The sequence below is a fragment of the Anser cygnoides genome, chromosome 3 (genome assembly GCF_040182565.1).
Source record: "Anser cygnoides isolate HZ-2024a breed goose chromosome 3, Taihu_goose_T2T_genome, whole genome shotgun sequence".
NCBI lineage: Eukaryota > Metazoa > Chordata > Aves > Anseriformes > Anatidae > Anser > Anser cygnoides.
Genome location: NC_089875.1, coordinates 77,822,381 through 77,848,426, shown reverse-complemented (window position 1 = coordinate 77,848,426; position 26,046 = coordinate 77,822,381). Strand labels below are relative to the sequence as shown.

The 26,046-nt window shown below is 35.5% G+C and overlaps 1 protein-coding gene across 4 annotated transcripts in view; it reads right to left on the bottom strand.

Annotated features, from left to right (window-relative positions):
• Positions 1–26,046, bottom strand: part of ASCC3 (activating signal cointegrator 1 complex subunit 3) — a 286,385-nt gene that overhangs the window by 91,345 nt on the left and 168,994 nt on the right. For all 4 annotated transcript variants that reach the window (XM_066994482.1, XM_066994480.1, XM_048066536.2 and 1 more), the window contains 4 exons: positions 14,567–14,758; positions 14,015–14,239; positions 4,460–4,579; positions 272–436 (listed from right to left, as the gene is read on the bottom strand). In XM_066994482.1, coding sequence (XP_066850583.1) covers positions 272–436; positions 4,460–4,579; positions 14,015–14,239; positions 14,567–14,758 — 702 coding nt within the window. The remainder of the gene's footprint in view (positions 1–271; positions 437–4,459; positions 4,580–14,014; positions 14,240–14,566; positions 14,759–26,046) is intronic.

Genomic DNA, 26,046 nt, shown 5'->3' with positions numbered 1-26,046 from the left:
TGTTGGTATCAAAATGTTTCTTACAATTCACCTAAAAGTAGGCAGAGATTATAGAAATTTCATATCAACTCCAATTTTTCAATGTTGCTTTTTAATTAATTTCTGTCTTTTTGTCTCTATTCTCTCTCTCTTCCTCCCTCTCTCTCCATTTTGGTAAACATGATCTGAAAATATATTTAAGAAATCAACTACATATTCTGTGATACCTTACAACTGGTATAGGTTCACAAATAAGGTAAAAAACCCACAGAAATAGAACAACATATTTTACCTCTATAGTATTGTATTTAATATAGTAGTGGCTGGCAGTTCTGCCTAAATCTGTTGAAGAAAAAAAGCCAGTTCTTTCTTCAAAGCGAATCATGCGGGCTTTGTCCAGTTTTCTGCCGACTTCAATTACCAGTTGTTCTCTGTGCTTTTCTAGACCTGGATCCATCTAGATGCCAAACACACACACAGTTATTTGTTAAAAGGAAAAAGAAAAGTGTAAGTGTTAAATGAATGATTTTATTGAAACAACTCAGTACTAAAAAGCCAGAAATCAAATAAAAGTTAGGTGCAATTATTAAGTCAAGATTTTCTCGAGTTCTCACTAATTACAGCTACATTCATGTTACTGACCAAAACCTGACTGTAGAGGACAGAGAAGGCAGTATTTCTTTTACGATGCTTTGAGGCTATCAATATGTTGTAGACTGATAATATTGCTAATGAAACTGGTGTGATTATGAAATAAATATACAATTAAGCCTTTGAAAGAAATTTTATTGGAAACATATTCTTTGTGAAATTATCATTACAGTATCATTTCACAAAAGCATGCAATCTTATGGTATCACTTCTTCATGAAAATATTTTGGCTGATGCTATACCCTGCCTGGGTATCTGACATGAGAGTGGCTTTGATTGTATCACAAACACAATAAGCTTCACATTGGATTGCTGAAATGTTTACTAACAAAAAAGCTCTAATGTCTCCAAAAGCTTTGAGAATGCTGTCCTCAGCACCATTTCTATTCATATCAAAGTTCAGGAACTTAGACATTTTGTTGAAGTAATAACATACATTATCTCAGTAGTACATACAAGATGGGGCAAAACTCCCATCTGAATGGGTCTGTTGTGTAACTGGGTGTTTCCAAATCATGTACCTGGGGTAGCCTGACTGACTGGGATGGGTGAAAATGGATTAATAGTCATGTTAACCTTCTGGTATATATGCACCTGAGATATGGCTCTAATTACACCGGCAATGATAAGTCACCAAATTTGAAAAGACTAAAACTGTTCTAGCATACAGGCAGCATTCTTGTTTCTGGGCTTGTACAGCTCAGATTCCTACAGAGAAGTCATATCAACCCTCTTGGTAAACCTGCACCAGAGATACATGACCAAGACTGCAAAGAGGACCAAGCTCAAAGAATTGCTATGCCTTGGTTTGTTCTCATTTTCTCTGGAACAATATTCAGTTTCACCTTTTTGCCGAAGTGGTTCATCTGGTGGCTGGTGAAGCTGCAAACGAATACAGTCATTTCCCCAAAACAGCTGCAAGACTAGTTCCTAATATTCCCTGTCTTTGCCATTTGCTCCGAAGCTGTTTCTCCTTAGTTATGGCTTGCCTTAGTTTCAAGTCAAAAGATAAGATGACAAAAGTCTAGAGTGCTTTTCTCAATAGTAAGTTATGCATTGAGGTCAGATTTCAGAGCAGAGGTGGTCAAAAAAAAAAAAAAGTGATCAGGATGCCAGATGTTTAACATTTCATAAAACTAAAGAGGAAAAAAAAAATCAAAACACTTCCCTACTCCTGCCCTCCTTTGGCAGCCCAAATTACCTGCCAATCTTTTGCCTTACATACAAAAAACCCTAAAGCTGTAACAGTAGACTAATATTTTTTTCACAAATACAAAGGTTTTAACTTTAAAGGAAAGGTCACCAACTTGAAAAGGCCGTGAAACAATATTCCAGTTCAGAGAATCCATGGGTAGTACTCTTCTTGTTGAACTAGCCTAATTAGAAATCCCCCAGAGTAAAAGATCCAGCCTAGAACAGCTCTAAGCCGTACTCTTAGAAACAACCCTTGATGTGTCCACTGCAAGAAACTGAGCAGGTCTGGAGTACTAAAACAGAAATGTAGGGCTTATGGGGACAAAAAACTCTGCTTAACTGTGGAAACAACAAAAAGTGCAACCAAAAAATACAGGAGAAAACAGAAAAAGGAGTTAGTTTAAAACAGCTCCCACCTTTTGTTTGGAACCCTAAACGAAAGAGCAAATGCCTGAAATTCATACCAAAGGCTTCCCTGATCTGACACTCACATTTGCTCCACTCTTTCCTCCCACTCTTCATTTCTTCTTGCCTCTCACCATAAGTTTTGCCCATTTTCCTATCTCAGTAAAAGGCATTATCGGCACTTCTGGCAAACTATATAAAAAGTTGCTAATCAAAGCAACGGGGCTGGAGTAGCCTGTGACTGGGCAAGGGCCAGAATCTGTTTCATGGGGAATGAATGGTACCACCCTGGAGAGAACACGCAGGGCACATAACGTGTTGGTGCACAGTGGGTGCACACTTGCCCCTCTCTCCCTGTGCAGGACAACACCCCCGGTTGTGTGGACAGACTGGACCTTTCCTGTCCTGAAGGAATCCTTGGATGTGGTGAGTGCTGCCTGGCTTCCTCACCCTGCAGAAGGGGAAAGGAGGACGGGTTTGCATTTTCTTAGCGCCACTGTAGAGCTGAGAAGAGCGTGACGCATGGCAGCTATGCAGATGTATGTGTTCTGAATGGGTACCACTGGCTGTCAGCCAAAACAAAGACAGAAATTGGCATACTGCAAGGTTACTAAGAAACAATAATATGGCAATTATGAAAACTGAATACCTGTAACTAGAACAGGAGGAACACAATGACCTACGTGAACAAATCTATGGTTATGCCCACAGCAAGCACTATACCACCCATATACTTTCTGCCTACAAAACATTAATAGCTTTGAAGTTCGAAACTGTTTTTGTAGAAAATGAGGGGACTGGCATTGGGTTTGCTCCTACGTGACTGAATAACACTTCAAATTGATGTAATTTGTTGTTGCTTTAACACAAAAATAGGAATATCTATTATTAGCACATCAAATCAGAAGGATAGAGAGGAGGTCAGTGGCAGGAAAAGCCAAGTGCTGTCCATCTCCACTTTCTCAGCAGCTGAATAAAAATGCACAAGCAAGGGAAGGGGGAAACAACTCCTATTAATTATTTTTTAAGTTTATAGAAAATATTTCTGCTAATGCTTTATTACTTTTTTCACCAGGTATTGTATCACCATGGTTGCATTTCTTTTTAACTAAAATTAGTCAATAACATTGGAGAAAAATACCTGGTTAAAAAAACGGGAAGAATTTATAGGAATGGGATAACAACATTCTTTTCACTAACAAAGCAACTTTTTTCTTTTCATTTATCTATTACTTTGTGACTTTGGATAGTGTTAAATTAACATATAGCAATGTACTATATTGCTTTTTTGTAAAAAACAGATTTGAGATGACCAGAGAAGGCCTAAAGGTGCATACAGAAGCTTGCTTAAACCACAGACTACCTACTTCCACTCTAACTTCTGCTATCAGCCACAAAAACTATCTGAAAAATCTCTTAATATATATCTACACATGTCACAATGACTGAAACAGCAGTTGCTCACAATATCATGATAAATCACAAAAGTCACAAAACAGATTCAGGACATGTGAAATAAACTGCAGTTACTATGTACTTGTGAGTTTCATCTGCACTACACTCAAATTACCTGTGTCCAAACTATGATAACATTAAATGCTTTTAACCAGCTATACAGGAGAAAAAAAAAAAGGCAACAATATTTAGATAATCTATAAACTATGAAAGTTCCTAAAAATTACAGAGAATCAACTGAACTTGAAAAAAAAAGTATGTAACTGTGTTCTGATTTATATTAATGCATAGAACACTTCTAAATAAACAAGTAAAAAATGAAAATAAATCAATAACAAATCTTACAATTACTAAATCAGAAGAAAAAAACAACAAAAAATATAATTGATAAGATGTCATGGGATGAAATATTCTGGAACAGAATATGACTAAAAAAAAAGCAACTGACTCAAGAACACTTTATTTTATCATTTATATTTAGCCTACAATACTGAAACAGTGACAGTAGGCCAACTTAACAGAAACTATCTGATAAAAATGAATGTCATCCTCTGAAGCACAGCTTGACCAGCTAAAATATATTTTATGTGAACAGAAGGGACCTCTTAATTTAGTGGTAAAAGTACTCTGCTGCAAAAAATATCTTTCTTTTTCTAAACACTTTAAAAGAATTGCTGATGTCAGGTAAGTAGAAATAGCAAATATTTATCCTCACATCAGGGAAGGATTACAGACCCTGAACAGGTTACAGATTTTTTTAAAATGCATTTTATACCTGATAAGCTTTGTGACTGATGCCATATACTAATGGATTTGCTCTCATCCGTACATAAAGATAAGTGTAACTTATCCACTTTACTGCTTCTTCCACATTAGTTACTGTTCCAAGAGCAATCTGAAAATAGGAAAAGAGACAAAATTAAATGTATATACTACAGCTGAATGTAAATATTTGGCTGAAAACATACTGAATTCAGTGCATTAGCATTAAAGATAGTGTCACTACATTTCCAACATAAATTATATTAAAATAAGCATAGAACAATATCTTGAACCACTTATACATCTGCATCTTATGAACATCTGATAACGGTAGATAGTAGCCCACATGATCTTTTCTACTGCTTAAGATATTTATAATTAAAAGAGAATACTGAGCTAGATTATTACAGAAAAATATCGTAATTCTTGAGTGAATATGATTAGGGTAATTTAAAGAAGAACACCTTAAAAAAAAAACCTACAGTTAAAAGATTAACTTTCATACAAATGTAAACACACTTTCTGGTCCTAACGCAAATCATACTGACAGTCTTTAGGATTTTCTTCATCATACCCCTGTATTCGGCCATCTGTTTATATACAGTTCTTAAAAAAAGTCTGCTCCTTTTGTATCTGGCAAGTCAAACATACAGATACCTGCTACTTTTTTTTTTGTTATATCAAAACATAAAAAAATTGAATAGGTAATACACACATAAATATATTTCTGTATTTTTCAAGGCCAAATCAGGTATACAAGACAGTTTTTTATTCAGTAACTTCTTTTGATAATTCTGTAGTTGTTTTATCATCAAATTACTTACTACACACATTTTTACATGACAACTTTAGCTCTATTTTCTGTTAGTTACATTAACGATAAGCAATTTACTGCTTATTCCAGTTCACCTGATTTTAGCAGGAGAATTTAATATTTATTGTATGCTCCATTAACAAATTTTTTGGTTGTGGCTGATTCCATAAAACGTGAAAAATCCCTCCTGCTGAAATTTTGTGATCCATTATTATATATATTTTTAACTGTTATTTTTGTTTTGTTGATGTTTGGATTTCATGTAAACACTCCTCTTGACTTGGAAAACTAAAGAACTCCATGCAACTGTAAGTGATTTCATACGCATGTTCAGATCCAAACATCTAGACCTCAATAATAATATAGATACTTTTTAAAATAATGCAACTACTTACTATTCAAAAATAGTAATGAAAGCTCAGGTACAATAACTTAAAACCTTGTTGATTTCAATGACTTGGCAGTCAGTGAAAGCTTGTCTCACACATTTCTGAAGTGTTGTTTTGTTCAACACCATAAGAGGTCAGGGGAAGACCCATTCTGTTGTTTTTCTAATTAGATAGCTACATAATGCATTGAAGTAACTAAAAAAGACATTATTAAACATCTAGCTTTTCATAGACTACTATAGGGGAAACATCTAATATAGCCCGCACATTATTAGTCAGATTGCTACCCAGGTTAATTTCAGCATTTGATTTCTTTCCATGATTCAAATATCTTTCAGTGCGTAACTTGAAATAGCGTAACAACATTGTACAATAGTAACAGTTTCTGTCAAACAACTGCTTTCACAAACAAGAAAAGATAAAATATTCATTACAGAAGATGGGGAAGCCTGACAATTCAAAAAAAAATATTTTCCCTCATTTCTTCAAATATCTCATTTTATTATTTACAAATTAACTATTTACACAGTTAAAAGTAAAAACAAGAAAAAAATATGATTAAAAAATGCAGTTGGGTTTCAGATATGGCACTGAAATATAATACTGCACTTTCCTTCCTCCCCCAACTTCAAAAAACAGTTACTGAATACTATGTTGAGAGGAAAAAAATAATCTACTTATAAATATTTGCTGCCATCTAGCGTTCAAGTAAAGCTTCTGTGGATTATTTGAAAATGTGTACCTTTGTTAAAACTGTGTGACAGGGAAGTAATCTCAACGTAAACACACACAAGTAACTTCAATATAAATGATTTACAAAATTAGGAGACCTCTTAAGTTCTAAGATATTTAGTATTTGTAAAATCAATAAATGGATAAGTTGATTCTCTGTTAAAGAAAAGAAAAAAGTTCTTAATTTTTCAGCGTTGCCTAAACCATACAATAGGTATGAAGTTATATACAAAACAATCAATGAACAGAAATACTTTCCACTTTGAATTTGTATGGTTGGATTGCACTAGTTATCACAAAACTTTGATTGCAAACGGTTGTCACGGATGAGGTTGCTGGTCTCATGCAGGTCAGGACAGTTCCCAGGGCCCTGGACACCCAGGGAACAAAATTTCTGCTCCCCTAAGCCTACATTTTGCGTCACACTCGGATTAGCTATTTAGTCACCCAACTCCTGAGTACTATTTTTGGAAAGGCTTTGAAAGAATCCTGTGTCTCTTCTGATAACCACAATAGCTGCCCACTCTATTACCTTCAGATTGCATCAAGACAGATAGACTTTAACTTGAGGAACACAAAAAATAGATTAGGAGGTTTGGTCCAACCTAAACAAGACACCACCTTATCTTCCCGGCTTCATAAGAAAATCATAAATAAATGTAAGGAAAGGCACATCCCCTGTGGAAGGTACTGTCCAGCATTGCAAATCCTCTCCTGTTTCTAGCTCTTCAGGGAAAGGCGAGTCCCAGAAACAAGCTGGGGTCCAGCTGTGGATGTCAGGGAGGGCTTTATCAGGTGGAAACAATTAGGGAAGGAATGGTGACCTGCACTGTATGAGCTATTGATGATAGTTCCCAGATAAGTTAAAGTTTATGGTCTAATTAAACCACATCCCCTGCATCTTATCTTTCTTCCTGTATTTCCAAAAAAATACAGCTGTAGGTATTTTCTGTTTGCCAGCTGGTCAACTGACCCAGGACTCTCTCCTCTCATCTAAGCACCCTAACCACTTTTTTTTTCCTTCCATTATGCCTAGTGCCATAACACTGGTGGAAAAGGAAGAAGGTATCTCCATGCCTACACTGAGAATCACTGACCCTTTACTCCTCTTCTGATCATTTGTAGAAGAAAAAACAAACAACACAGACACACAAAAAAGAAAAACACAAACCAAAACCCCAAACAAATCCACAGGAAAGAATTCTCAGTGGATAGAGATGCTGAAGTACATGTTCAAAGTCTTAACTTTGGTGTCAACTCAATGAAGTTGGGTGTACTTCATCTTTTCCCACTACCTCAGAGCAGTTTCGTAGGAATAAATATAACGGTCCTTTGAGGTCAGCATTCTGTCTCTGAGATTGCCCTTCATCATATGCTGTTAGCTAATATGAAGCAAGCACCATATAAATTTCCCTCGAATTCTTAAACTACTGCATTTCAAGGTCTTCACTTAAAGTGCATTTAATAGCTTTCAATGGATTTTTAGTCAATGTTTGTATAGTTTTTGAACTACACTACCTTTTACACAACTTCCTGCCGCAAGGAGTTACATGGCCTAACTGCCCCATTGGCATCCTTTTGCATTTTCTGAACCCGTCATCTCAGCAATATTTCCTGGTTCTTGTCCCAGGAAAAGTCCAATCAAAAAGTACAAAACTCCATCACATCATATCCCATTTGTTTTTGTTCTTGTCTGAACTGTGGATGTATGACTTTGTTATTTTTCCACATAAGCTATCTATTCCTTTGTCCAACACTTCTATGAAAATGTCCTGCTTCTACAGAATTAATTTTGAAAGGGGAATTTTAAAAAAAATATGTTTTTCCCCAGCATTACCCAAATTTTCTTTCCTGCACCATATAAGCAGGTACACAATTCAAAGCTCTAGATTCCACTTTGCGATTATGTGGCTAGGATTACATATTGCATTACATCAGATAGCTGAACCATTGCCTCATTCTTAGCTGCTACCCATTTCTGGCAAGAGACCTGATCTACATAAAAAAGCAACTTCATATTCTTTGGAAAGAATGGAGCCTTTCCATATTTCCAACTGCTGCCTTCATTTTACTAGTTCTTCTTTCAGCTATTGATCTGCCTATAATAAATTAAGAATTTAAAGAATTCAGCAGTGCTTCTGGCCTTTATTTGGTTTCTCTTTACAATTACAGCATGAGCATTTGGTGTATTTGGATTTCCTGAATAGTTTATAACAAAAACAGACTTCTTCCTAACTGTGTCATATTTTTTATACCAGTGCAGATTTGCTGGTGCTAATAAAAGACGCTATTATGGCAAAGATGCCAGTGGACATCAGCTTACATTTCTGTAACGAATCTGTCAACAACATAAAATTAATCTCCATATAGTGCTATTGTTACTGACAAATGGACAGCGTCTATAAAATATGACCCAAACTAATGTGCTTCCTGTGACTACCTACTGATCAATATGATGGCATATGTTTTAAAACGTATTTACTTTTTCAGAATGCTGCACACTAGGGAATAGTCATCTCCAGCTAAATCAGAATGATTTCCAAAACACCTGTCCTTCTCAGGGAATTGCAATAATTTGGATCAAATCATCATATATATAAGTTTAATCTGATACTGAATAAAAATAAATGAAGTTACTTTCAAAACAAACAAGCAAACAGAAAAACCCCTAACATAAAAAGTCATTGTATCACTCATATCAAACAACAAAACAAAGTTTCATGCACTTTTTACCCTAATGCTTTTCGGCATTTTCCATTGCTATTTTTACTGACAACCATTTACCACAGTGATCAACAAAATTCCACCTGCATCTTTACCTGCTTTAAACTGTACTGCAGCCACAGGATCTACACTAATTCAAAGCCATGAGTACACTACTGTTTTCAGATAACACTACCATTGCATAAAATCTGAAAACAAACAGTTGATCTTTAAAGAAGTACAGAATATATATATATATTTTTTTTTCCTCCTCACAACTGTGGCTTGGGCAATAATAAAATAATCATGTATATTATTTTATTCTGGCATCTAACCATAACAGTTTATTTTGGATCAGTTTGATATATTTATGTGTTTACATTTCATACAGGAGTATTTGTTATTCCTGAAACTCAAAATTTAATTTTCTGTCTATACTAGTTAGTCAGTTTTATACACTTTTCTCCAAAATCCCAAAATCCTGTGGTAGAACTGCTGTAGTTGTAAGTACTTTTTATTATATTGCACACCATATATTTTCTATGTATCTTTGGATAAATTTAGATGGATACTCACTATGAAACTATTTTTTCCTTCTTCACTTCTACTATTTTGACAGGACAGAAGGATTGACTTTTTAAGGCTACGGCTTCAATGTAACCAAATTATTTCTGCAGTGTGTACTAGCAATATTTTTCAGAGTACTACTACATTTGATGGATGGACCATTTGGTGGATAAGGAATTGGCTGGATGGTAGCACTGAAAGAGTTGTGCTCAATGGCTCAACATCCAGGTGGAGACCAGTGATGAGTAGTCTGGGTCCCACGGGCAGGAATTGGGACTGTTATTTAACATCTGTGTCAGTGACATGGACAGTGGGATTGAGTGCAGCCTTAGCAAGTCTGCAGATGACACTAAGCTGTGTGGTGCGGTTGGCATTCTGGAGGGAAGGGATGCCATCAAGAGGGACCTGGACAGGCTTGAGGGGTGGGCATTTGCAAACCTCATGAGGTTCAACAAGGCCAAGTGCAAGGTCCTGCACCTTGGTCAGGGCAATCCCAAGCACAAATACAGGCTGGGTGGAAAATGGTCTGAGAGCAGCCTTGATGAGAAGGACCTGGGGGGTGTTGGTTGATGAAAAACTCAACATGAGCTAGCAACGTGCTCTTGCAGCCCAGAAAGCCAACCACAAACATCCTGAGCTGCATCAAAAGAAGTGTGGTCAGCAGGTCAAGGGAGGTGATTCTCCCCCTCTACTCTGCTCTTGTGACACCCCACGTGGAGTACTGTGTTCAACTCTGGGGTCCCCAACATAGGAAGGACACAGACCTGTTACAGTGTGTCCAGATGGCCATGAGGTTGATCAAAGGACACATGAAGAGAGGTTCAGAGAGTTGGGGTTCATTCTGGAGAAGAAGGCTTTGGGGACACCTTATAGTGGCCTTCCAATACTTAAAGAGTGCCCACAAGAAAGATGGGGAGGGATTCTTTGTCAGGGATTGTAGTGACGTACATTACAAGGAGTAATGGTTTTAAACTAAAAGAGGGTAGATTAGATAAAAGGAGGAAATTCTTCACTATGAGGGTGGTGAGGCACTGGAACTAGTTCCTCCCAGGATGTGTTCAAGATCAGGTTAGATGGGGCACTGAATAACCTGGTCCGGTGGCAGGTATCCCTGCCCATGGCAAGGGGGTTGGAACTGGATGGGCTTTAAGGTCCTTTCCAGCCCAGACCATTCTATGATTTAATATTTTTTTCTTCTGCATAGAAAGTTCAATGAATGTAAATTCACTTGCACTCTAAGAAAAAAACAAAACAACAACAACAACAACAAACACAAACAAAAAAAACACAACAACTTCCCTCAAGCTGCCATACAACAGTCCCTTGTGATTTCTGGAATGGCCGGAAAACTTGTGCGTTTTGGAACTACAGCTCAAATTAGAGGACCAACATGCTGCCCGTTAAAACCACCCTCTCTTCTTCCCTCTCCAGAATATCATATGCTGGAAATGAATAGCTAATATCTTATACTGTCTTAATGAAGCATCATCAGCTGGGAGGAAAGAAAGAGTACTGAAACTCATGTTTCAAGTCAAATCTTCTTTTCCTCAAATGCAATCAGATAATATAAACACCATCTTCACCACATCAGAAAGCAGACTTCTTTTACCTCCACTACTCCTAAAAGGAGGGCTGTTCCAGATCACAGGGTGATTCACTCTTCTTCCAATATTGGCCAAAATTATCTTTTTTCTTTCTTGTAGCTCTAGTTCCCAGCTAGTGAGAGAGCTTTTGTACTTCCTTGGAAGCTTTCTTTTGCTAAACTAAACAGGCAGGATGTTTTAGAGTATGTCAATACAGTCTTTTCTGCGTGCACACACACACACACACACACACAGAGCAAACAAACAAACAAAAAACCCTTAGCTTTTCTGCTGGAGCTCTGTGGAAGGAATACAAGAGATTCCTTACATATTTCAGCTAGGCATATTAGCACATCCACATAGCTTCTAGACAATTTGGAACAACACGCAACATGCCTGAAAAAACAGCAGTGTACAGCTATGCCATTTGTTTTTTACTATAAGTCAATCATAGAGATCTACACTGACCCACTTCTCAAAAGGTGCTTATTGCAACCTGTTTTTGTAATTCTACACTGACCTGACAGGTGGGAGGACTAGAGTTCCACCATTAAAATAAAAAATAAAGTAAAATAAAATAAAAACCAGAAAATAAATTCTTTCTTGAGAAGGAAAGAATATTCAGCTCTTTCTTCCTTCATCAGAAAGTATGTGAAGTCCACTGAAAAGCTCTTTTCGCTACTTATGTTACGTATTTGTCCTCTGTTTAGAAGTCCGTTTCACTATGAATACCTTCAAGATGGACATGCAAGATATGATTCAAACACAAATGGAAATATTTCATCTATATAACAAGGATCTTGCACCATACACAATGCAGTTAAGAGATTTCCCAGAAAAAAAGGACTTGTCAAAGTGATCGCTTTTTTTCAACTCTGATATCCAGAGGTGCAATACTTTTGACTTTTGAAGTCCAGATACTGCACACCTTACTGAATTGTACAGACTATCAGCAGAAGTTACTCTATTAAGCTAGTATGTTCTCTGAACAAGAAGTTTTGACTAACTTTCAAATAGAGATAAAGAAAAAAGTATTCTAAATAATAAGAAATACATTCATTTATAGCTCATCATAGGTAATAGATTAGATTCTATTCTATTTTTCCAAATTTCAGTTTTCATTAAGGTACATACAAAACAAGCTGTATGTGTGGAACCACACTCATTTTACTTAACTGAAGGAACTGAAGAGTAAGAAGCGTACCTCAAGTTAGGTACTTGAAATACTTCGGAGAGAGAGTATAAAGAATGAAAAAAAACAAACAACAAAATGTCCTCTAGGAATGCACCTTGTGTCTGACTCACTAAAGAGGAAGCCTAGATCTGAAGGTATCTTATGACTTAGGATCAAACCTATCCCTCCTAATTTTTAGGGTGCTGAACAGTAAGTGCAAGCAATTCTGGCTTTCACAACCAACTTTAGGATTTAAGCTATTATTACTAATGTGATGAAGAGGGTTGGAAAAATTGCAAATGGCTCCTTTTCCTCACATTTGGATCCCTTGTGCTAGGAGAGTTTAATTTCTCTCTCCCTGACTGTACTCAGACCACTTCAGAAACTTTAGTTAAAGAGGAATAGCTGTGAGGAAATATTTGCATCACAGCTAAACTTTATTCTAGTTCTGATGTGTGACAGAACTTGGACATAAGGAGAATACTTGAACAGAGAATTTTCCTATTAACAGGAACTGAATCAATAACTTACAAGAATCCTTAAAAGATTTTTTTTAAAGGTGAATGATCAAACTTAGTCATTTTTAAAGAAGAATCAAGGGATGAATCTTGACATTCTAAAAGGTCACCGCATCCATTTCTGCTCCCTTCCAGAATTTCCTTTTAAAATTATTATTCATGATTGAATAACTGAAATGCTTTAAAGTGATGAAAAGGCAGAAAAAATACCAAAATATAGTAGAATTGTATAGATAAAACAGAACAAGCACCTTAAAATAGCAAGACCATCAATAACAGACCAAACAAATTTTACATCTTTAAGAAATATTAATCACTTTTAAGATGTCACTGGACATTTCAGTCTAGCTGAACTCCTTTACTTTTATTGAAGAAACCTTAAGTGTGTTAGTAAAACAACATTCTTTTCTTCATTTAAGCATGCTCAAATTTCTGAAGGCTCCTTTTAAAAAAAGTGCGTGTGCCTATGTATATACAGATTTTTATCTGGTTATTACACTAGATAGCTTTTGAATGGTTTTAATATAATGGAGGTCAGTACTCTCAGTCTAAGCACAGATCTTTACATCTTCGGATGTGTTTTCTTTGAACCTGAAGTAAACTGAGAACTTGCAATTTATAATAAAGCAGTTGTGATTAACACTGTGAAACTGAGACCAAAGAGAAGAGTGTAAGCCAAGTATATTATTCTCTTCGTATATTGCGGTCAGCCAAATAAAGTGAGTTTATTTATATAAAGATATGCTTTAATTTCTTGAAGATTTCAATTTGCAGTTATGCAGAATACTTACTGCTTAAATTCTAATAAGGCACTTCCGATCAAATGTAAACGCTAGGTGTTTCTACAGCTTTATCTTAATGATATTTGACCCTCCATACTAGTTCTATTACCTATTACCTTTTGTATAAGGCCTGCAATATTTTCATGTCTAACAGTTCATTCCTCTTTAAAATATACACTTAAAGACTCACAGTAATATATGAAAATTCTATTTTAGATATTTTATGTGTGAAAATAATGCATTTTTTTTTCAAATAATATTATTCCTGTTAAAGTTGCTAGTTGTGCTAAATAATTCAAAAGTTACCTCTGCATTTAGGTTGTCTGCAAGACTTTCAAGAAACTGGCTTTCAATTGGATTCTGCTGAGTAAGAAGAGTCAGGTAATGACTGAGTTTATCATGAGTTGTAATAATGATGCCTTCTCCGAATTTGTCAAACTGAGGCCGCCCGGCTCGACCAAATATCTGCATGACATCTAGAATTCCAAGGTCAACAAAGGAGCCTCTTTTTGCAGCATATATTTGTGTTCCCTGGTTGAGGAAAAGTTAATAAAAATTAACATAAATACACACGAATATAATCCTGATGAGCTGAATACTGAAATTAGGCAAATACAGCATGATTTCAGAAGTGTACTTTAACTAATCCTCTCATAATCTTTGATATATTTAAATCTTTACTATACAAACTAGACTCCCACTAGTGAGAATCAGCTTAATGAGATATAAATAACATTTCAAGTCAATCAGACATATCCCCTCCAGCCCCCAAACCCACAATGAAGATCTTGCTATCTATGCTTCTTTACAGTTTTCTTTTAAGACAGATAACCATGTGCAGAGTATATCATCTCTTACCTTAATAACAACAGCATGAGCAGGAAGATTGACACCCCAGGCAAGTGTAGCTGTACAAACTAGGACTTTGATATGTCCATTAGAAAACAAGTTTTCAACCAAACTTCTGTCTTGCCGCAGCATTCCTGCATGATGAATGCTAAATCCATCTGGAAACAGCTCACGTAACTGCTTATTTCTGGATCTCTGTACCTAGAATGGACAAGCATAAAAATTAAATTCACTTCCAATTACAGTACAAGAAGCCCTGTATTAAAAAAAAAAAAAAAGGAAGGAAAAAAATAATATTATTATGAGTCATATGAAAGGAATTATTTCTATTAGTGTCAAACTTTTTGTCAGCACCAATACCTCACAATTTGCTATAAATTAATTTGAATTCTATTCTTACTTTCCAAAGAATATATACTTCATTGTTCAAAAGAATACTATTTAAAAAATAGAGCTTCATGTAAACCGAGACCCAAATTTAGGGATAACCAGTATGAACACTGAAAACAGACAATTCATGTACTTAAAATAAACTCTTTCAGACTATGCAAGCAGCTAGAACAGGCTTAAGTAGCAGGCCACAAACCGTACTTAACATTAAGGAAGGGATACCCTTCCCACCTCCAGCCATTGCATCATCTTGGCACAGTGTAGATTAAGAAGATCACACTAAGATTAAGAAGTTCACACTATGTAACCAAACTGTTCACCTGCCCCTCATTTTTACATTTACATCCTCCCATGCACAGGAGACTGGGATGTCAGTTTGCAAAAATCACAGGTCTTCCAAACTCCCTCCAAGTAAGATCCCCATAAGAATGTCTCCCTTAATTCTGGGTGCTAGCTTTACCATGCTTCCCCTAAAATGAATAGGGACTCAAAGTTAAGAAAAGCTAATATCCCTTCCAAACACTAAAATCTGAAACTTGAATTGCTTTGGAGCATGGCTTCCAGAAACAACAGGGAAGGAAAAAAGAAACCCAGCCATTTAAACAGGAAACCCAACCTCTAGAGTTCATGCTATTTTAGCCCAATGGGAACCATTCTCCTTCTTTTCAGAAACATGGGTTTAGGCTACAGCTAAAGTATCACAAAAGGTACAGCTCTTTCATTATAACTGAGATGACAGGAGGAAAGGCAGACCAGTCCTGGTGTAAACTGGAATAAAGGACCTTCAAACAAGCTTGTATGAGCTTAAGTATAAGGTCACAAAGCATGCTTTATGAAAACTCTTTTTACCCTAGGCCCTGGCTACTGGTTCCTCAGATTTTCACGTTTCAGTGTACTGATTTGCCAGAAAAACTACTGATTTCCTCCCATCTCTTTTGAATACCACTGCCTTCCAAAACAGATCACTGCTGGCTATGACACCAGGGGGGTTGTGGTAACAACGACTCTGAACTTTCCCTTAAAGATTTATTATCATTGTCAACAGAGAAACGGTACTTTTCTATAGACTATAGAAGAGTTAAGGGTATTTTAACTCTGGCACTGTACTTTCAGCCCTGTATATTATAGTGAATTATTTCTAGATCAAATTATGTTTTTTTTTTTTTTTTCAGACTGTACCTTTACTAGTACCTGACCACACAGCCACTGAACGTTGACTTAAGGGATACAGAGTGGGTAAAGTAAAGAAAAACATGGTTCATATTACTGGCATACTGCCAAACATGAACAATAAATCTCTGCAAACACAGAAATACATAGAGATGGGAATGCAATTATAAAAGAGGACATGAAAAGAAAAATACTGTAGGAAAAACATTTTCTTAGCCTCATAATTATCCAATTTCTCAATATCTGATCTTTTCTGCTTTAGCTGTAATTATTTACTATTCATTTAAAGGAAATCAAATTCAGCTTTTAACTACACAAGAATTTTTGGCAAATTTAATTTGTGCTGCAGCGTGTAAAAATGAATAAAAAAGAAGTTGAAAAAGTGGTTGTGCAGTTCATGTACCACTGTTTTATGAGCCAGAGAATGAAAAGAAATACTTCATAAAGAACACAAATGCACCAAGGACTGCATTGATAGTGTATCAGCAACAAATCCCACAGAAGAAAGGCATGTGGAAAATTCACTTCAGTTGCAAAGCTAAGAATAATTGCAGAACAGTAATTTGAATTGATCTTGACTACGTTCAGAACTTGCTGTAAGCATTTAACAATGAAATTAACTTGTATCTTAAATAAAGTAAATAAAGTATGTGGTATGACAACCATCAGAAATTCCAGTTTTTTAGTAGAGCTTTTATTGGTCTCACACATCTATTTTACAGGTATTAATGTAACTATTTTTCAGAAAGCACAATTATTCAATATCAAAAATTACACTCTAAAAATTATCTGTAGCTGAAAAAAGCCAAATCCTGCACTTAAACCTCCACAATTTAAAAAGTACATAACTCTGTTTGTAACCTGATTGCTTATGTTTTATAATGTGGTTGAAAGACAGGCAAATTTACTAACGGGAAAGTAGAAGAATAAAATCTTATGCTATATAGAGAAGGAAACTACTATTTGTTTATAGTTAAAGGAGCTACAATATCACTAATTCAGATAAAGGTACTTGAGAATGTGAACACGGGAAAAAAGGAGGAGGAAAGGGAAAATTTTATGCCAGAAAGATTTGCCATTAAGATGTGGCAATGACAGTCTGACTATAACTCAAGTACTTACAAGCTTAAGATTAATCAATCATGTAAAAATATGTAGTTACAACTATATACATAGAGTTGCATGTTTAGAAATTGCATTGAAATGCTCCTAAAATCTACCAATTTTTCTAAAATAACATGTTTGGAATATTTAATATTCATAGGTTTTGTCTAAATATTTATTTAATCTGTGATGTGCTAGACTTCCAGGCTGAGGAGCAACCAATATAGAGATGCATTAAATGAAATTTTTCAGACATACAGGACAAACAACCTGTATGTTTTGTTTCATAATCAAAATGTTCATTTGTTGTTTTTCTTTTTTAAACATCTAATTTTTAAATGAAAAACTCAAAGCTTATTTTTGACATAGCAAAAAACAAATGACAATCCAATAAAATAATTATCTAAAATCCTGAAAATAAAGATGTTTCCATTAACTGTACAGAAATTGACTTGATTTTCTTTCATAAATTTGTGGACATTTTAAATTACAGAGATAGAAGGCAAGTTAGTTCAAGAACAACTAAGTAACCAAATTCTACAAACACTTGAGAACATGTAAGAAAGAAAAAAAAAAGACAAGGTATCTCAGTGATGGCTTGGAAGAGTGCTTACACAACATATATCCATTAATGGCAGCATATTTGCAAACAGACCTCCTAAGATTTTGCTTCAATGAATTGCATGGCTGTTCTGTTAAATCTAGAAATAATTTCAGAGACAACAGAACAAATAATTACTATATAACAGAAGTGAAACTATTAAAAGTTTCAGTACCCCCATCTTTTTTCTATTACAGACTAAAGCATTTTGCTTAAAATGTATATGAAATGGTACTAAGTGTCTCAGGTGTATGGAGAAGTCGTTGTTATGAGGTCTGGCACTGGTCGCCTGATTAGAATTGATTTTCTTTCCTCTCCCTTATTGCTCAAGAGGGCTGCAGATTTATGACCTTTGCTTACATGTGCATGTGCATTTAAAATACTATGCATTAAATAAATTCCTAGTTTAGCTTGCTATCACCTACATTTCTCCTTTCAAAGTTTTGAATTTCATGTACTTCTTGATTAAGATATTAAAAATGCTGCAATTAGACACTTAAGAATATGCTTTTATTTTTAATTAGAAATGAAGCACACATAAAAGAAAAAAATATTTAAAGAACCTTTAGGGATAACTCTTCACACTTCCTTACCTTCTACTTGCACCCGGTATCACAAAGGTATCATCATTCATAAAGACTATATGATGTATGCTTTTTGTCTGAATACATCATTAGCCATAAAGAATTAAACTTTCAATAGGCTTATAGATTTTTTTTTCTTATTTTATCTAAAAAACAAGTAAAAAAGAGCAATAAAGCTTGATTACAAGAAGCAGCTACGAATAAGTGAAACTTCAGTTAATGTCTTTTCGTTAATCTCTGATTAATACACTAATCTAGGACAGACTAATATTGCCACTACTTGGCAAAATCACATTTTATTTTTCTTTCTATGTATTACTTATTTCTTCTTTATGCTTCCTCGTTTTGAAAATACTTGTTTGCAACTTTGAATGTTGGTCGTTTTTTTCCACTAATAACATAGTTTTTGACTATCATGAATTTTCTTCCAGCAAAAGAAATGGCACAGGCTATTCTAGTATTTTTCTCACAATCACCTTAACTACAGCAAAACTTCATGCTTATGACTGTAAGACTCAATCATTGTAATTTCCCTTCTGTGGAGTTCACAATAGGGCAGCACTTGCAGTTTGCTCAGAATGCACCTTCGTATTTGTTCACTGGTTTGAACAATTCTGAGCAATTTATTCCCATCCTTCATTCTTTGCACCCTACAAAGTACTAGCCCTTAATTTTGAGGCCGTGTTAGCTTCATTTGCTGAGTGCTTGCACTCAGCACAGGTATCACAGACATCTAAAACAAACAAAATATCTTTTGCTGCAGCTTTCAATGAATGGCAACTTTAATTAGCGTTACTACTGTGTGATGAATGCAGCTCAGTTATTTCCAAAACAACTAATTTGTAACATTCCTAAAGACATCAGAAAAAACAATTCTCTGGCTGACCTTCTGAATTTGTTAAAGTTGCAACAAAATGAGCTTCCTTTACTTCATTCAAATTCATTGTACTGCTGAATCTTCTCTTCCTGTCTCACTTAAAGAATACTGACTCCATTTCAAAATTCGTGAGATTAAGGTAAAATAAGAGAAGTCTTCATCCATTTAGGAAGTGAAGAGGGAAGCGTATCAGAACATCAGTATATATAAGGATCAAGAGAAAGGAAAAGAAATGCTCACAGGATTGCATGATTTTGCTTTAGGATTGCATTCACCATTTTTGCTTTTCAGAATTCACTATTTGAATATTGCATATTAATTAATCTATACAACCCAAACCATATTCTATTATTTAAAACTGCTGTTTCAAAGGGGAGCGATCAAAATTTCGATAGTGACAAAAAATCAAAGACAAGGGCTCCTTAAATATGAAGTCAAAATATAATAGTTTCTTATTACAGGAAAAAAAACAACACATGACTTTAAGGTACACAGAACAAATATATGAAACGCAGAGAAAATACTAAACCATGATGACAAGCAGTAACACTATCCCAGAGTTTATACAAGAAACTGAACTTGAAGAAAAATATATTGGAGTCTAAAGGGAGAAAAAAGGAATGCATCTGAGGTATAATGATTTTACCTGAGGACTCTCTTTTATGAGTTGGAACTTTTATTTGTATTATTCAACTCGTACTGCCTGCATAATAACTAAGCTATCAGCATTTGTTTCTAGGGCAAGGATGAAGTGTCATGTTATGCAGCAGGAGCAAGATTAAATTAGTATTTTATTAGAGAAGCAAAGAATTAGCTTTTCAAAGAATTTTTCCCTCAAGGATTTAAAAGTTGACTACATTGCTGTGATGAATATATACTAAACAATTGGTCCTTATCTTGTCTTACTTCCCTATCTCTTAAGAAACAACATAAAAAAAATATTTACTTTAATGTAAATTATATTTACATTATATTAAACATAATATATAAAATTTTCAAATATGTCTATGCTTTAGAATAGGAAGTCCTGTAATTGATGTTAAGAAAAAAAATAAAATTCATTCTTCCAAAAAATATGAAATCTAGACAAAAAGAGAGGACCTCTACCAGACACAGCTCCCTTCCTAAGAACTTGTTTACCTAAATTTGTAATTGCCTGACCTGTTATTAATGGTCTCTGCACTACATCAAGATTAGGGACAGAAGGAATGCTACTTTAAGAAGACTTAGTTTATAGATTTCAACAGTTAGAGATGCCTACATTGATGATGTCACGATGCAGGCAAATCGTATAATAAATTGAAACTGGAGGAAGCAGATAATGATGGCACAGATTTATTACCTATAGCTTAAAGAATATGAAATCAGAGAAGTTTATTTTATTTATTTATTTATTTATTAAAAAATGACAGGAGATTTGTTCATTGGCTGATTTATGTTGACAGAAATAAAGATGCAGTTATTTACAGTCTGGCTGTAAAAACCTTCTAAATCTCATATAAATGACTTGTCATGAAGCTCTTCTATGAAGTTATATATGTCACTTTGAAGAAGATACTCATCAGTTTAATACACTGGATTGATGTACTGGTTCTTTGTTGATATGCCCTCTCATTACTTCTCTTGCTCTTTCCTGGGAACAGCGGCACTGGCATCACTGCTCACACTGCAGCTGGTTCCTGTGGAGAACTCAGACTACCAAGAGCTCTACTCAGTGGAGAGGACTTGCATGACCTAGCAGATCACTGAATGTAGAGGGATGCAGGCTGGCCAATATGGTATTCTGCTTAATAAGTATGCACGCTCATTCTCTAAACCTTCACTTTTTAAATATATCTATCTATTAACTTTGTATAGATATCCTGAAGTAATATCTCTGTCCAACACTTACTCTTTTACTGAGTTATAATTAGCGGGTACCTGGCAAGATAGTATTTGAAGAAGGTAATTCTAGCAAACAAATGTGAATCAGTTTGAATTTCTCCTGGAAGAGTCAATAATCTAATTGTCTCCCTCTGGAGATTTAAGTTCACTGTATTAAAGTTAGAATTGTTTAAACCTATGAGTTACTGCTCTGATCAATTTACTGAAATCACCTCAGTAAGTTCTGTAAAGTGCTCTAAAAACACCTCTGAAGGAGAAAGAAAGGAGAGTAGTGTGACTGCTTTGCTTAAACATATTCCTCAGTAGCGTATCCTATCAATATCAATGTAAGGATAATTCTTTGAATGACATCATCAGGAACAGAACTCAGGACTAATTTTCTTTATTATAGTATTACAACTGTTTTTCTTCTGAACCTTCTCTTCTTTGCGTGCATGCAGGTTCCTATCTATTGAGGGTTGTCTCCTGTCAATTTATAATTTATAAATACTTGTTTAGAATAGGAATCTATCTGTCCTTGTTCCTCAGTGGAGCACAGACTGTTTTTCAGTTGTTGCACTAAAAGTAATTCTCTCTACACGTACACACATGTGCACATAATTTTCTCCAGAACAGAGCTAACCCTCTTCAGTGAAAGTTTTAAAAATACTTCAGGTCTATATAACATACTGATTTGCTGTTATTTGTAAAACACAGAGAAAGTCCCTGCAGAGTTCAAAGAATTCAGTTTAAATGTATTTAAACCACAATTAGCAGAACTGTACTAAAAAAAGAAAGGAGGAAAAGTCTGGACAATTAGGAACAACTGCCAAGAAACCTATTCAAGCTATGACTGTCTTGTTCTAACATAACTGTATTTTTATTCAAGCAAAATAATAGCCTCATTTCTTCAAAGCCATAAATTTTTATTTTTATTTTTTTTATATATATATATTTTTTACAGAGCAGGTAGGTGTTTATAGAAATTCTTTGAAGAAAAAACTTGGGAAGCTATTTTTCTTTTTAAATGAAAATGAGTTCTGTAAATATGGACCAAAAAGACTTTTCTGCTTTCAAAAGTGAGGAATGAAGTGTTTTAATAAAGAAAAACATTAATTATTGCTGGAATACTTCTCACACACTAGTGGTAACTATTGGGAATCTGAAATCTGGCAATTCAGTGATTCCTTGATGTACTTTTTATATGATAGATAATACTGTGGTTTTGTCAGAATAATGAAGGTTTAAAATGTACATTGCAGTAGTACAGGTAGGATCATTATTCTTCATGTCTTTATGCTCCAATCAGTGAATATGTTCACAAAATACCTATAGACTATCCTTCACTTTTTGATTCACAAGAAAAGATGCAAGACAGAATTTCTGCTATGTTTTTCTGTTGCCCTGTTTTTCTGTTGCCCTGGCCTTACTATCACAGATCATACCCTATATATTGCATAATATTGTGTCTCATCCAATTGGCAGATTAAGGAGTGATGAGTGGTATTAAAGAATGGATTGGTATGTTGTCCAGAAACATCTTGCATTATTCATTGTGATCTTTTTACAGTACCCTTGTGTTTTTCACTGAAAAAAGTTGGTGCATGGAGAATGAGATAAGATTCTATGGGAGGAGGAAGAACAGAAATCAATCAGATTTAAAACACTGAACAAGAGTTAAACGTTACATTTAATCTTTCATTCTTCAGTTCTGTAATCTGTAATACAGAAGATAAAAGCATTTATGGACCTCAGTGTTGAGAGAAGCTAAGAAAACTTAGTATTGCTAAAATATTACATTTCTGAGCAAGCCAAACAAGCCAAGAATGAAAGAATCATAAATGCAAATTTGACCGTGCACAAAAGATGGCTTTGTAACAAGTTACTGGGGATGTAGACATAGTTTCAAATTATCTCACGTAATGCCTAGCTGTTATAAAGAAAACAACAAAACAACAAAACAACAACACACCTATTTGTATAGATAATACACTAACTCGAGCCAGAATTTAATAACATGGACCAGTGTAACTTAATATTTCAGATAAAGCCAGACTGAGGTGTCTATCTTACAACTGAAGGAATTAATGATACTCAGGTACAAGGTTTAAGAACTTAAAATGAAAAACAATTCTATGTAAACACAAATGGGAACCAGCACTAGGTTTAGAAAGGAAATGTTCATAATGACCCAGCTTAAGCACCATCAATGAGTGAAAATACAGGAAGACTAAAATACACATTTAATTTGCTAATTAATTTTCTTATTTTGTAAAATGATAAAAATATTTCTATTGTTTACAGAAAATGCAATATAAATTATGTAAAGACATTTTTGCTTCAGTATGATGTAAATCTGGACTTTACAGTGAACAGAAGTGTTAAAATATTTCAGCTCACCGATAACATGAAAATGAACATCAATTAAAATTGAATTAATTTTATAACAGGATTTTCAAATGCATGCAAAATCATATAAAGCTTTGGTTTTCTTTCCCATCAATTTGGAATCACACTGTTCTCTCCCTGGGAATAGATGTATGAAACATATAAAATGCAGAAAAGTATCTATACTTCTCTGGCCCTTGAGACAAGAAGCTCTTCTGTCATATTTGTTAACCACTTGGACTGCAGCAATGAAGGAGTCATCGGTCTTGGTCCATTTTTCTGGCAGCAGAAGGTGTTTTCAGTCTGCTGTTATAGAAACTAGCCAGTAGGGAACACACAGAACAATGAAAAGAAATTGATACTGGGAGAGTTTGATGACATGCAAGGGCAGCATGGCAACAGCAAGGATGAATTTGTACTGGTTTCAGTTCAAATACTGACATCCTCTGGAGACCTAGTTAAACCTTTTGTTGCTGTGCTTAACTGTGTAGAAATTTCAATATTTCTGCTTCAACAGAAATCTGATATTGCATGGTTTCTGTAGAAGTATTTGTTATATTTGAGAACACCCCCTTTGCTTCTCCGTAATACTCAAAACTGCCACTCTGCTGAGCCATGAAAATAAAATCCATCTGTGAACATTAAGCGTATTTCTCATTTCATAATTAAACTATAACAGTCCACAGCAACTTCACAGCTATGCAAAGTAACATATTGAGGATTCTTCAGAAGAAAGGAATTTCTCTTTAAAGTTTTGTAGGTAATTGTAAATGTGCAGTATGAATTAATAATCTATAGGGTTTTCACAGATTCACAGATTCACAGATTTTTCTAGGTTGGAAGAGACCTCAAGATCATCGAGTCCAACCTCCGACCTAACACTAAGTACTCCACTAAACCATATCCCTAAGCTCTACATCTAAACGTCTTTTAAAGACCTCCAGGGATGGTGACTCCACCACCTCCCTGGGCAGCCCGTTCCAATGCTTAATAACCCTTTCGGTAAAGAAGTACTTCCTAACATCCAACCTAAAACTCCCCTGTCGCAACTTTAGCCCATTCCCCCTCGTCCTGTCACCAGGCACGTGGGAGAATAGACCAACCCCCACCTCTCTACAGCCTCCTTTCAGGTAACTGTAGAGAGCGATGAGGTCGCCCCTGAGCCTCCTCTTCTCCAGGCTGAACAAGCCCAGCTCCCTCAGCCGCTCCTCGTAAGACTTGTTCTCCAGACCCCTCACAAGCTTGGTCGCCCTTCTCTGGACTCGCTCGAGCACGTCCATGTCCTTCCTGTAGCGAGGGGCCCAAAACTGAACACAGTACTCGAGGTGCAGCCTCACCAGAGCCGAGTACAGGGGCACAATCACTTCCCTCGACCTGCTGGCCACACTGCTTCTTATACAGGCCAGGATGCCGTTGGCCTTCTTGGCCACCTGGGCACACTGCTGGCTCATATTCAGCCGACTATCCACCAATACTCCCAGGTCCTTCTCGGCCAGGCAGCTTTCCAGCCACTCATCTCCCAGCCTGTAGCTCTGCTTGGGGTTGTTGCAGCCCAGGTGCAGGACCCGGCACTTGGCCTTGTTGAACTTCATGCAGTTGACCTCAGCCCATCGCTCCAGCCTATGCAGATCCTCCTGCAGAGCCTTCCTGCCCTCGAGCAGATCGACACACGCACTTAGCTTGGTGTCATCTGCAAACTTACTGAGGGTGCACTGGACGCCCTCATCCAGATCATCAATAAAGATATTAAAGAGGACCGGCCCCAGTACTGAGCCCTGGGGGACTCCACTAGTGACCGGCCTCCAACCAACTTTAAACTTCAAACAACTTTAGACCAGCATCAGTATGTGGGACCATGAAAAGCTGAAATTTATCTTAAAACAGGAAAATAATTGTTTTCTTTTAGAGAGAAATTGTAAGTATTAATTGTCTTTTGTTTTGGTATTGTGGCTTGATCTTTTCACTTTTCTAGCTCCTGCCCTACAAGATGGAAAAAAATAAACATAATATCAAGCAGAAATGATAAAAGAAAATGTAGAATAAAAGCAGTTCCTATACTAAAAAAGTCAAATTATATTCTCAGTTCATTAATTGACTTGAACTATGTAATCTCAACTTTAACAAGAAAAAACTAGCACATCAGAACATCTGCATCATGATAAAAATATTTTTCCTTGATACATGTGCAATACCCAGACCCATTAAAAAAATGAAAGAAAAATCATGATGTAATTAGCACCCCATAAAAGGTTAGCATACTTTTTTTGTGCATTAAGAATGTATTATCTCTCAGAACCAAAGATGTTTTATTCCTCCTGTCTCTTTGCTATTCTACAAGAGTTCCAAGGATTTGAGATGTAGCTCAGTGTCACCAAATGTCAAATTTTACAAGAAAAACTTCTGAAAAATCTTCAAAGAAAATGAAAATTTATGGATGTTTATGATTTTCCATATGTTCATATAGTCTCACCTGATTAATTATGAGTTATAATTATCTTAGTACTAAAAAAAG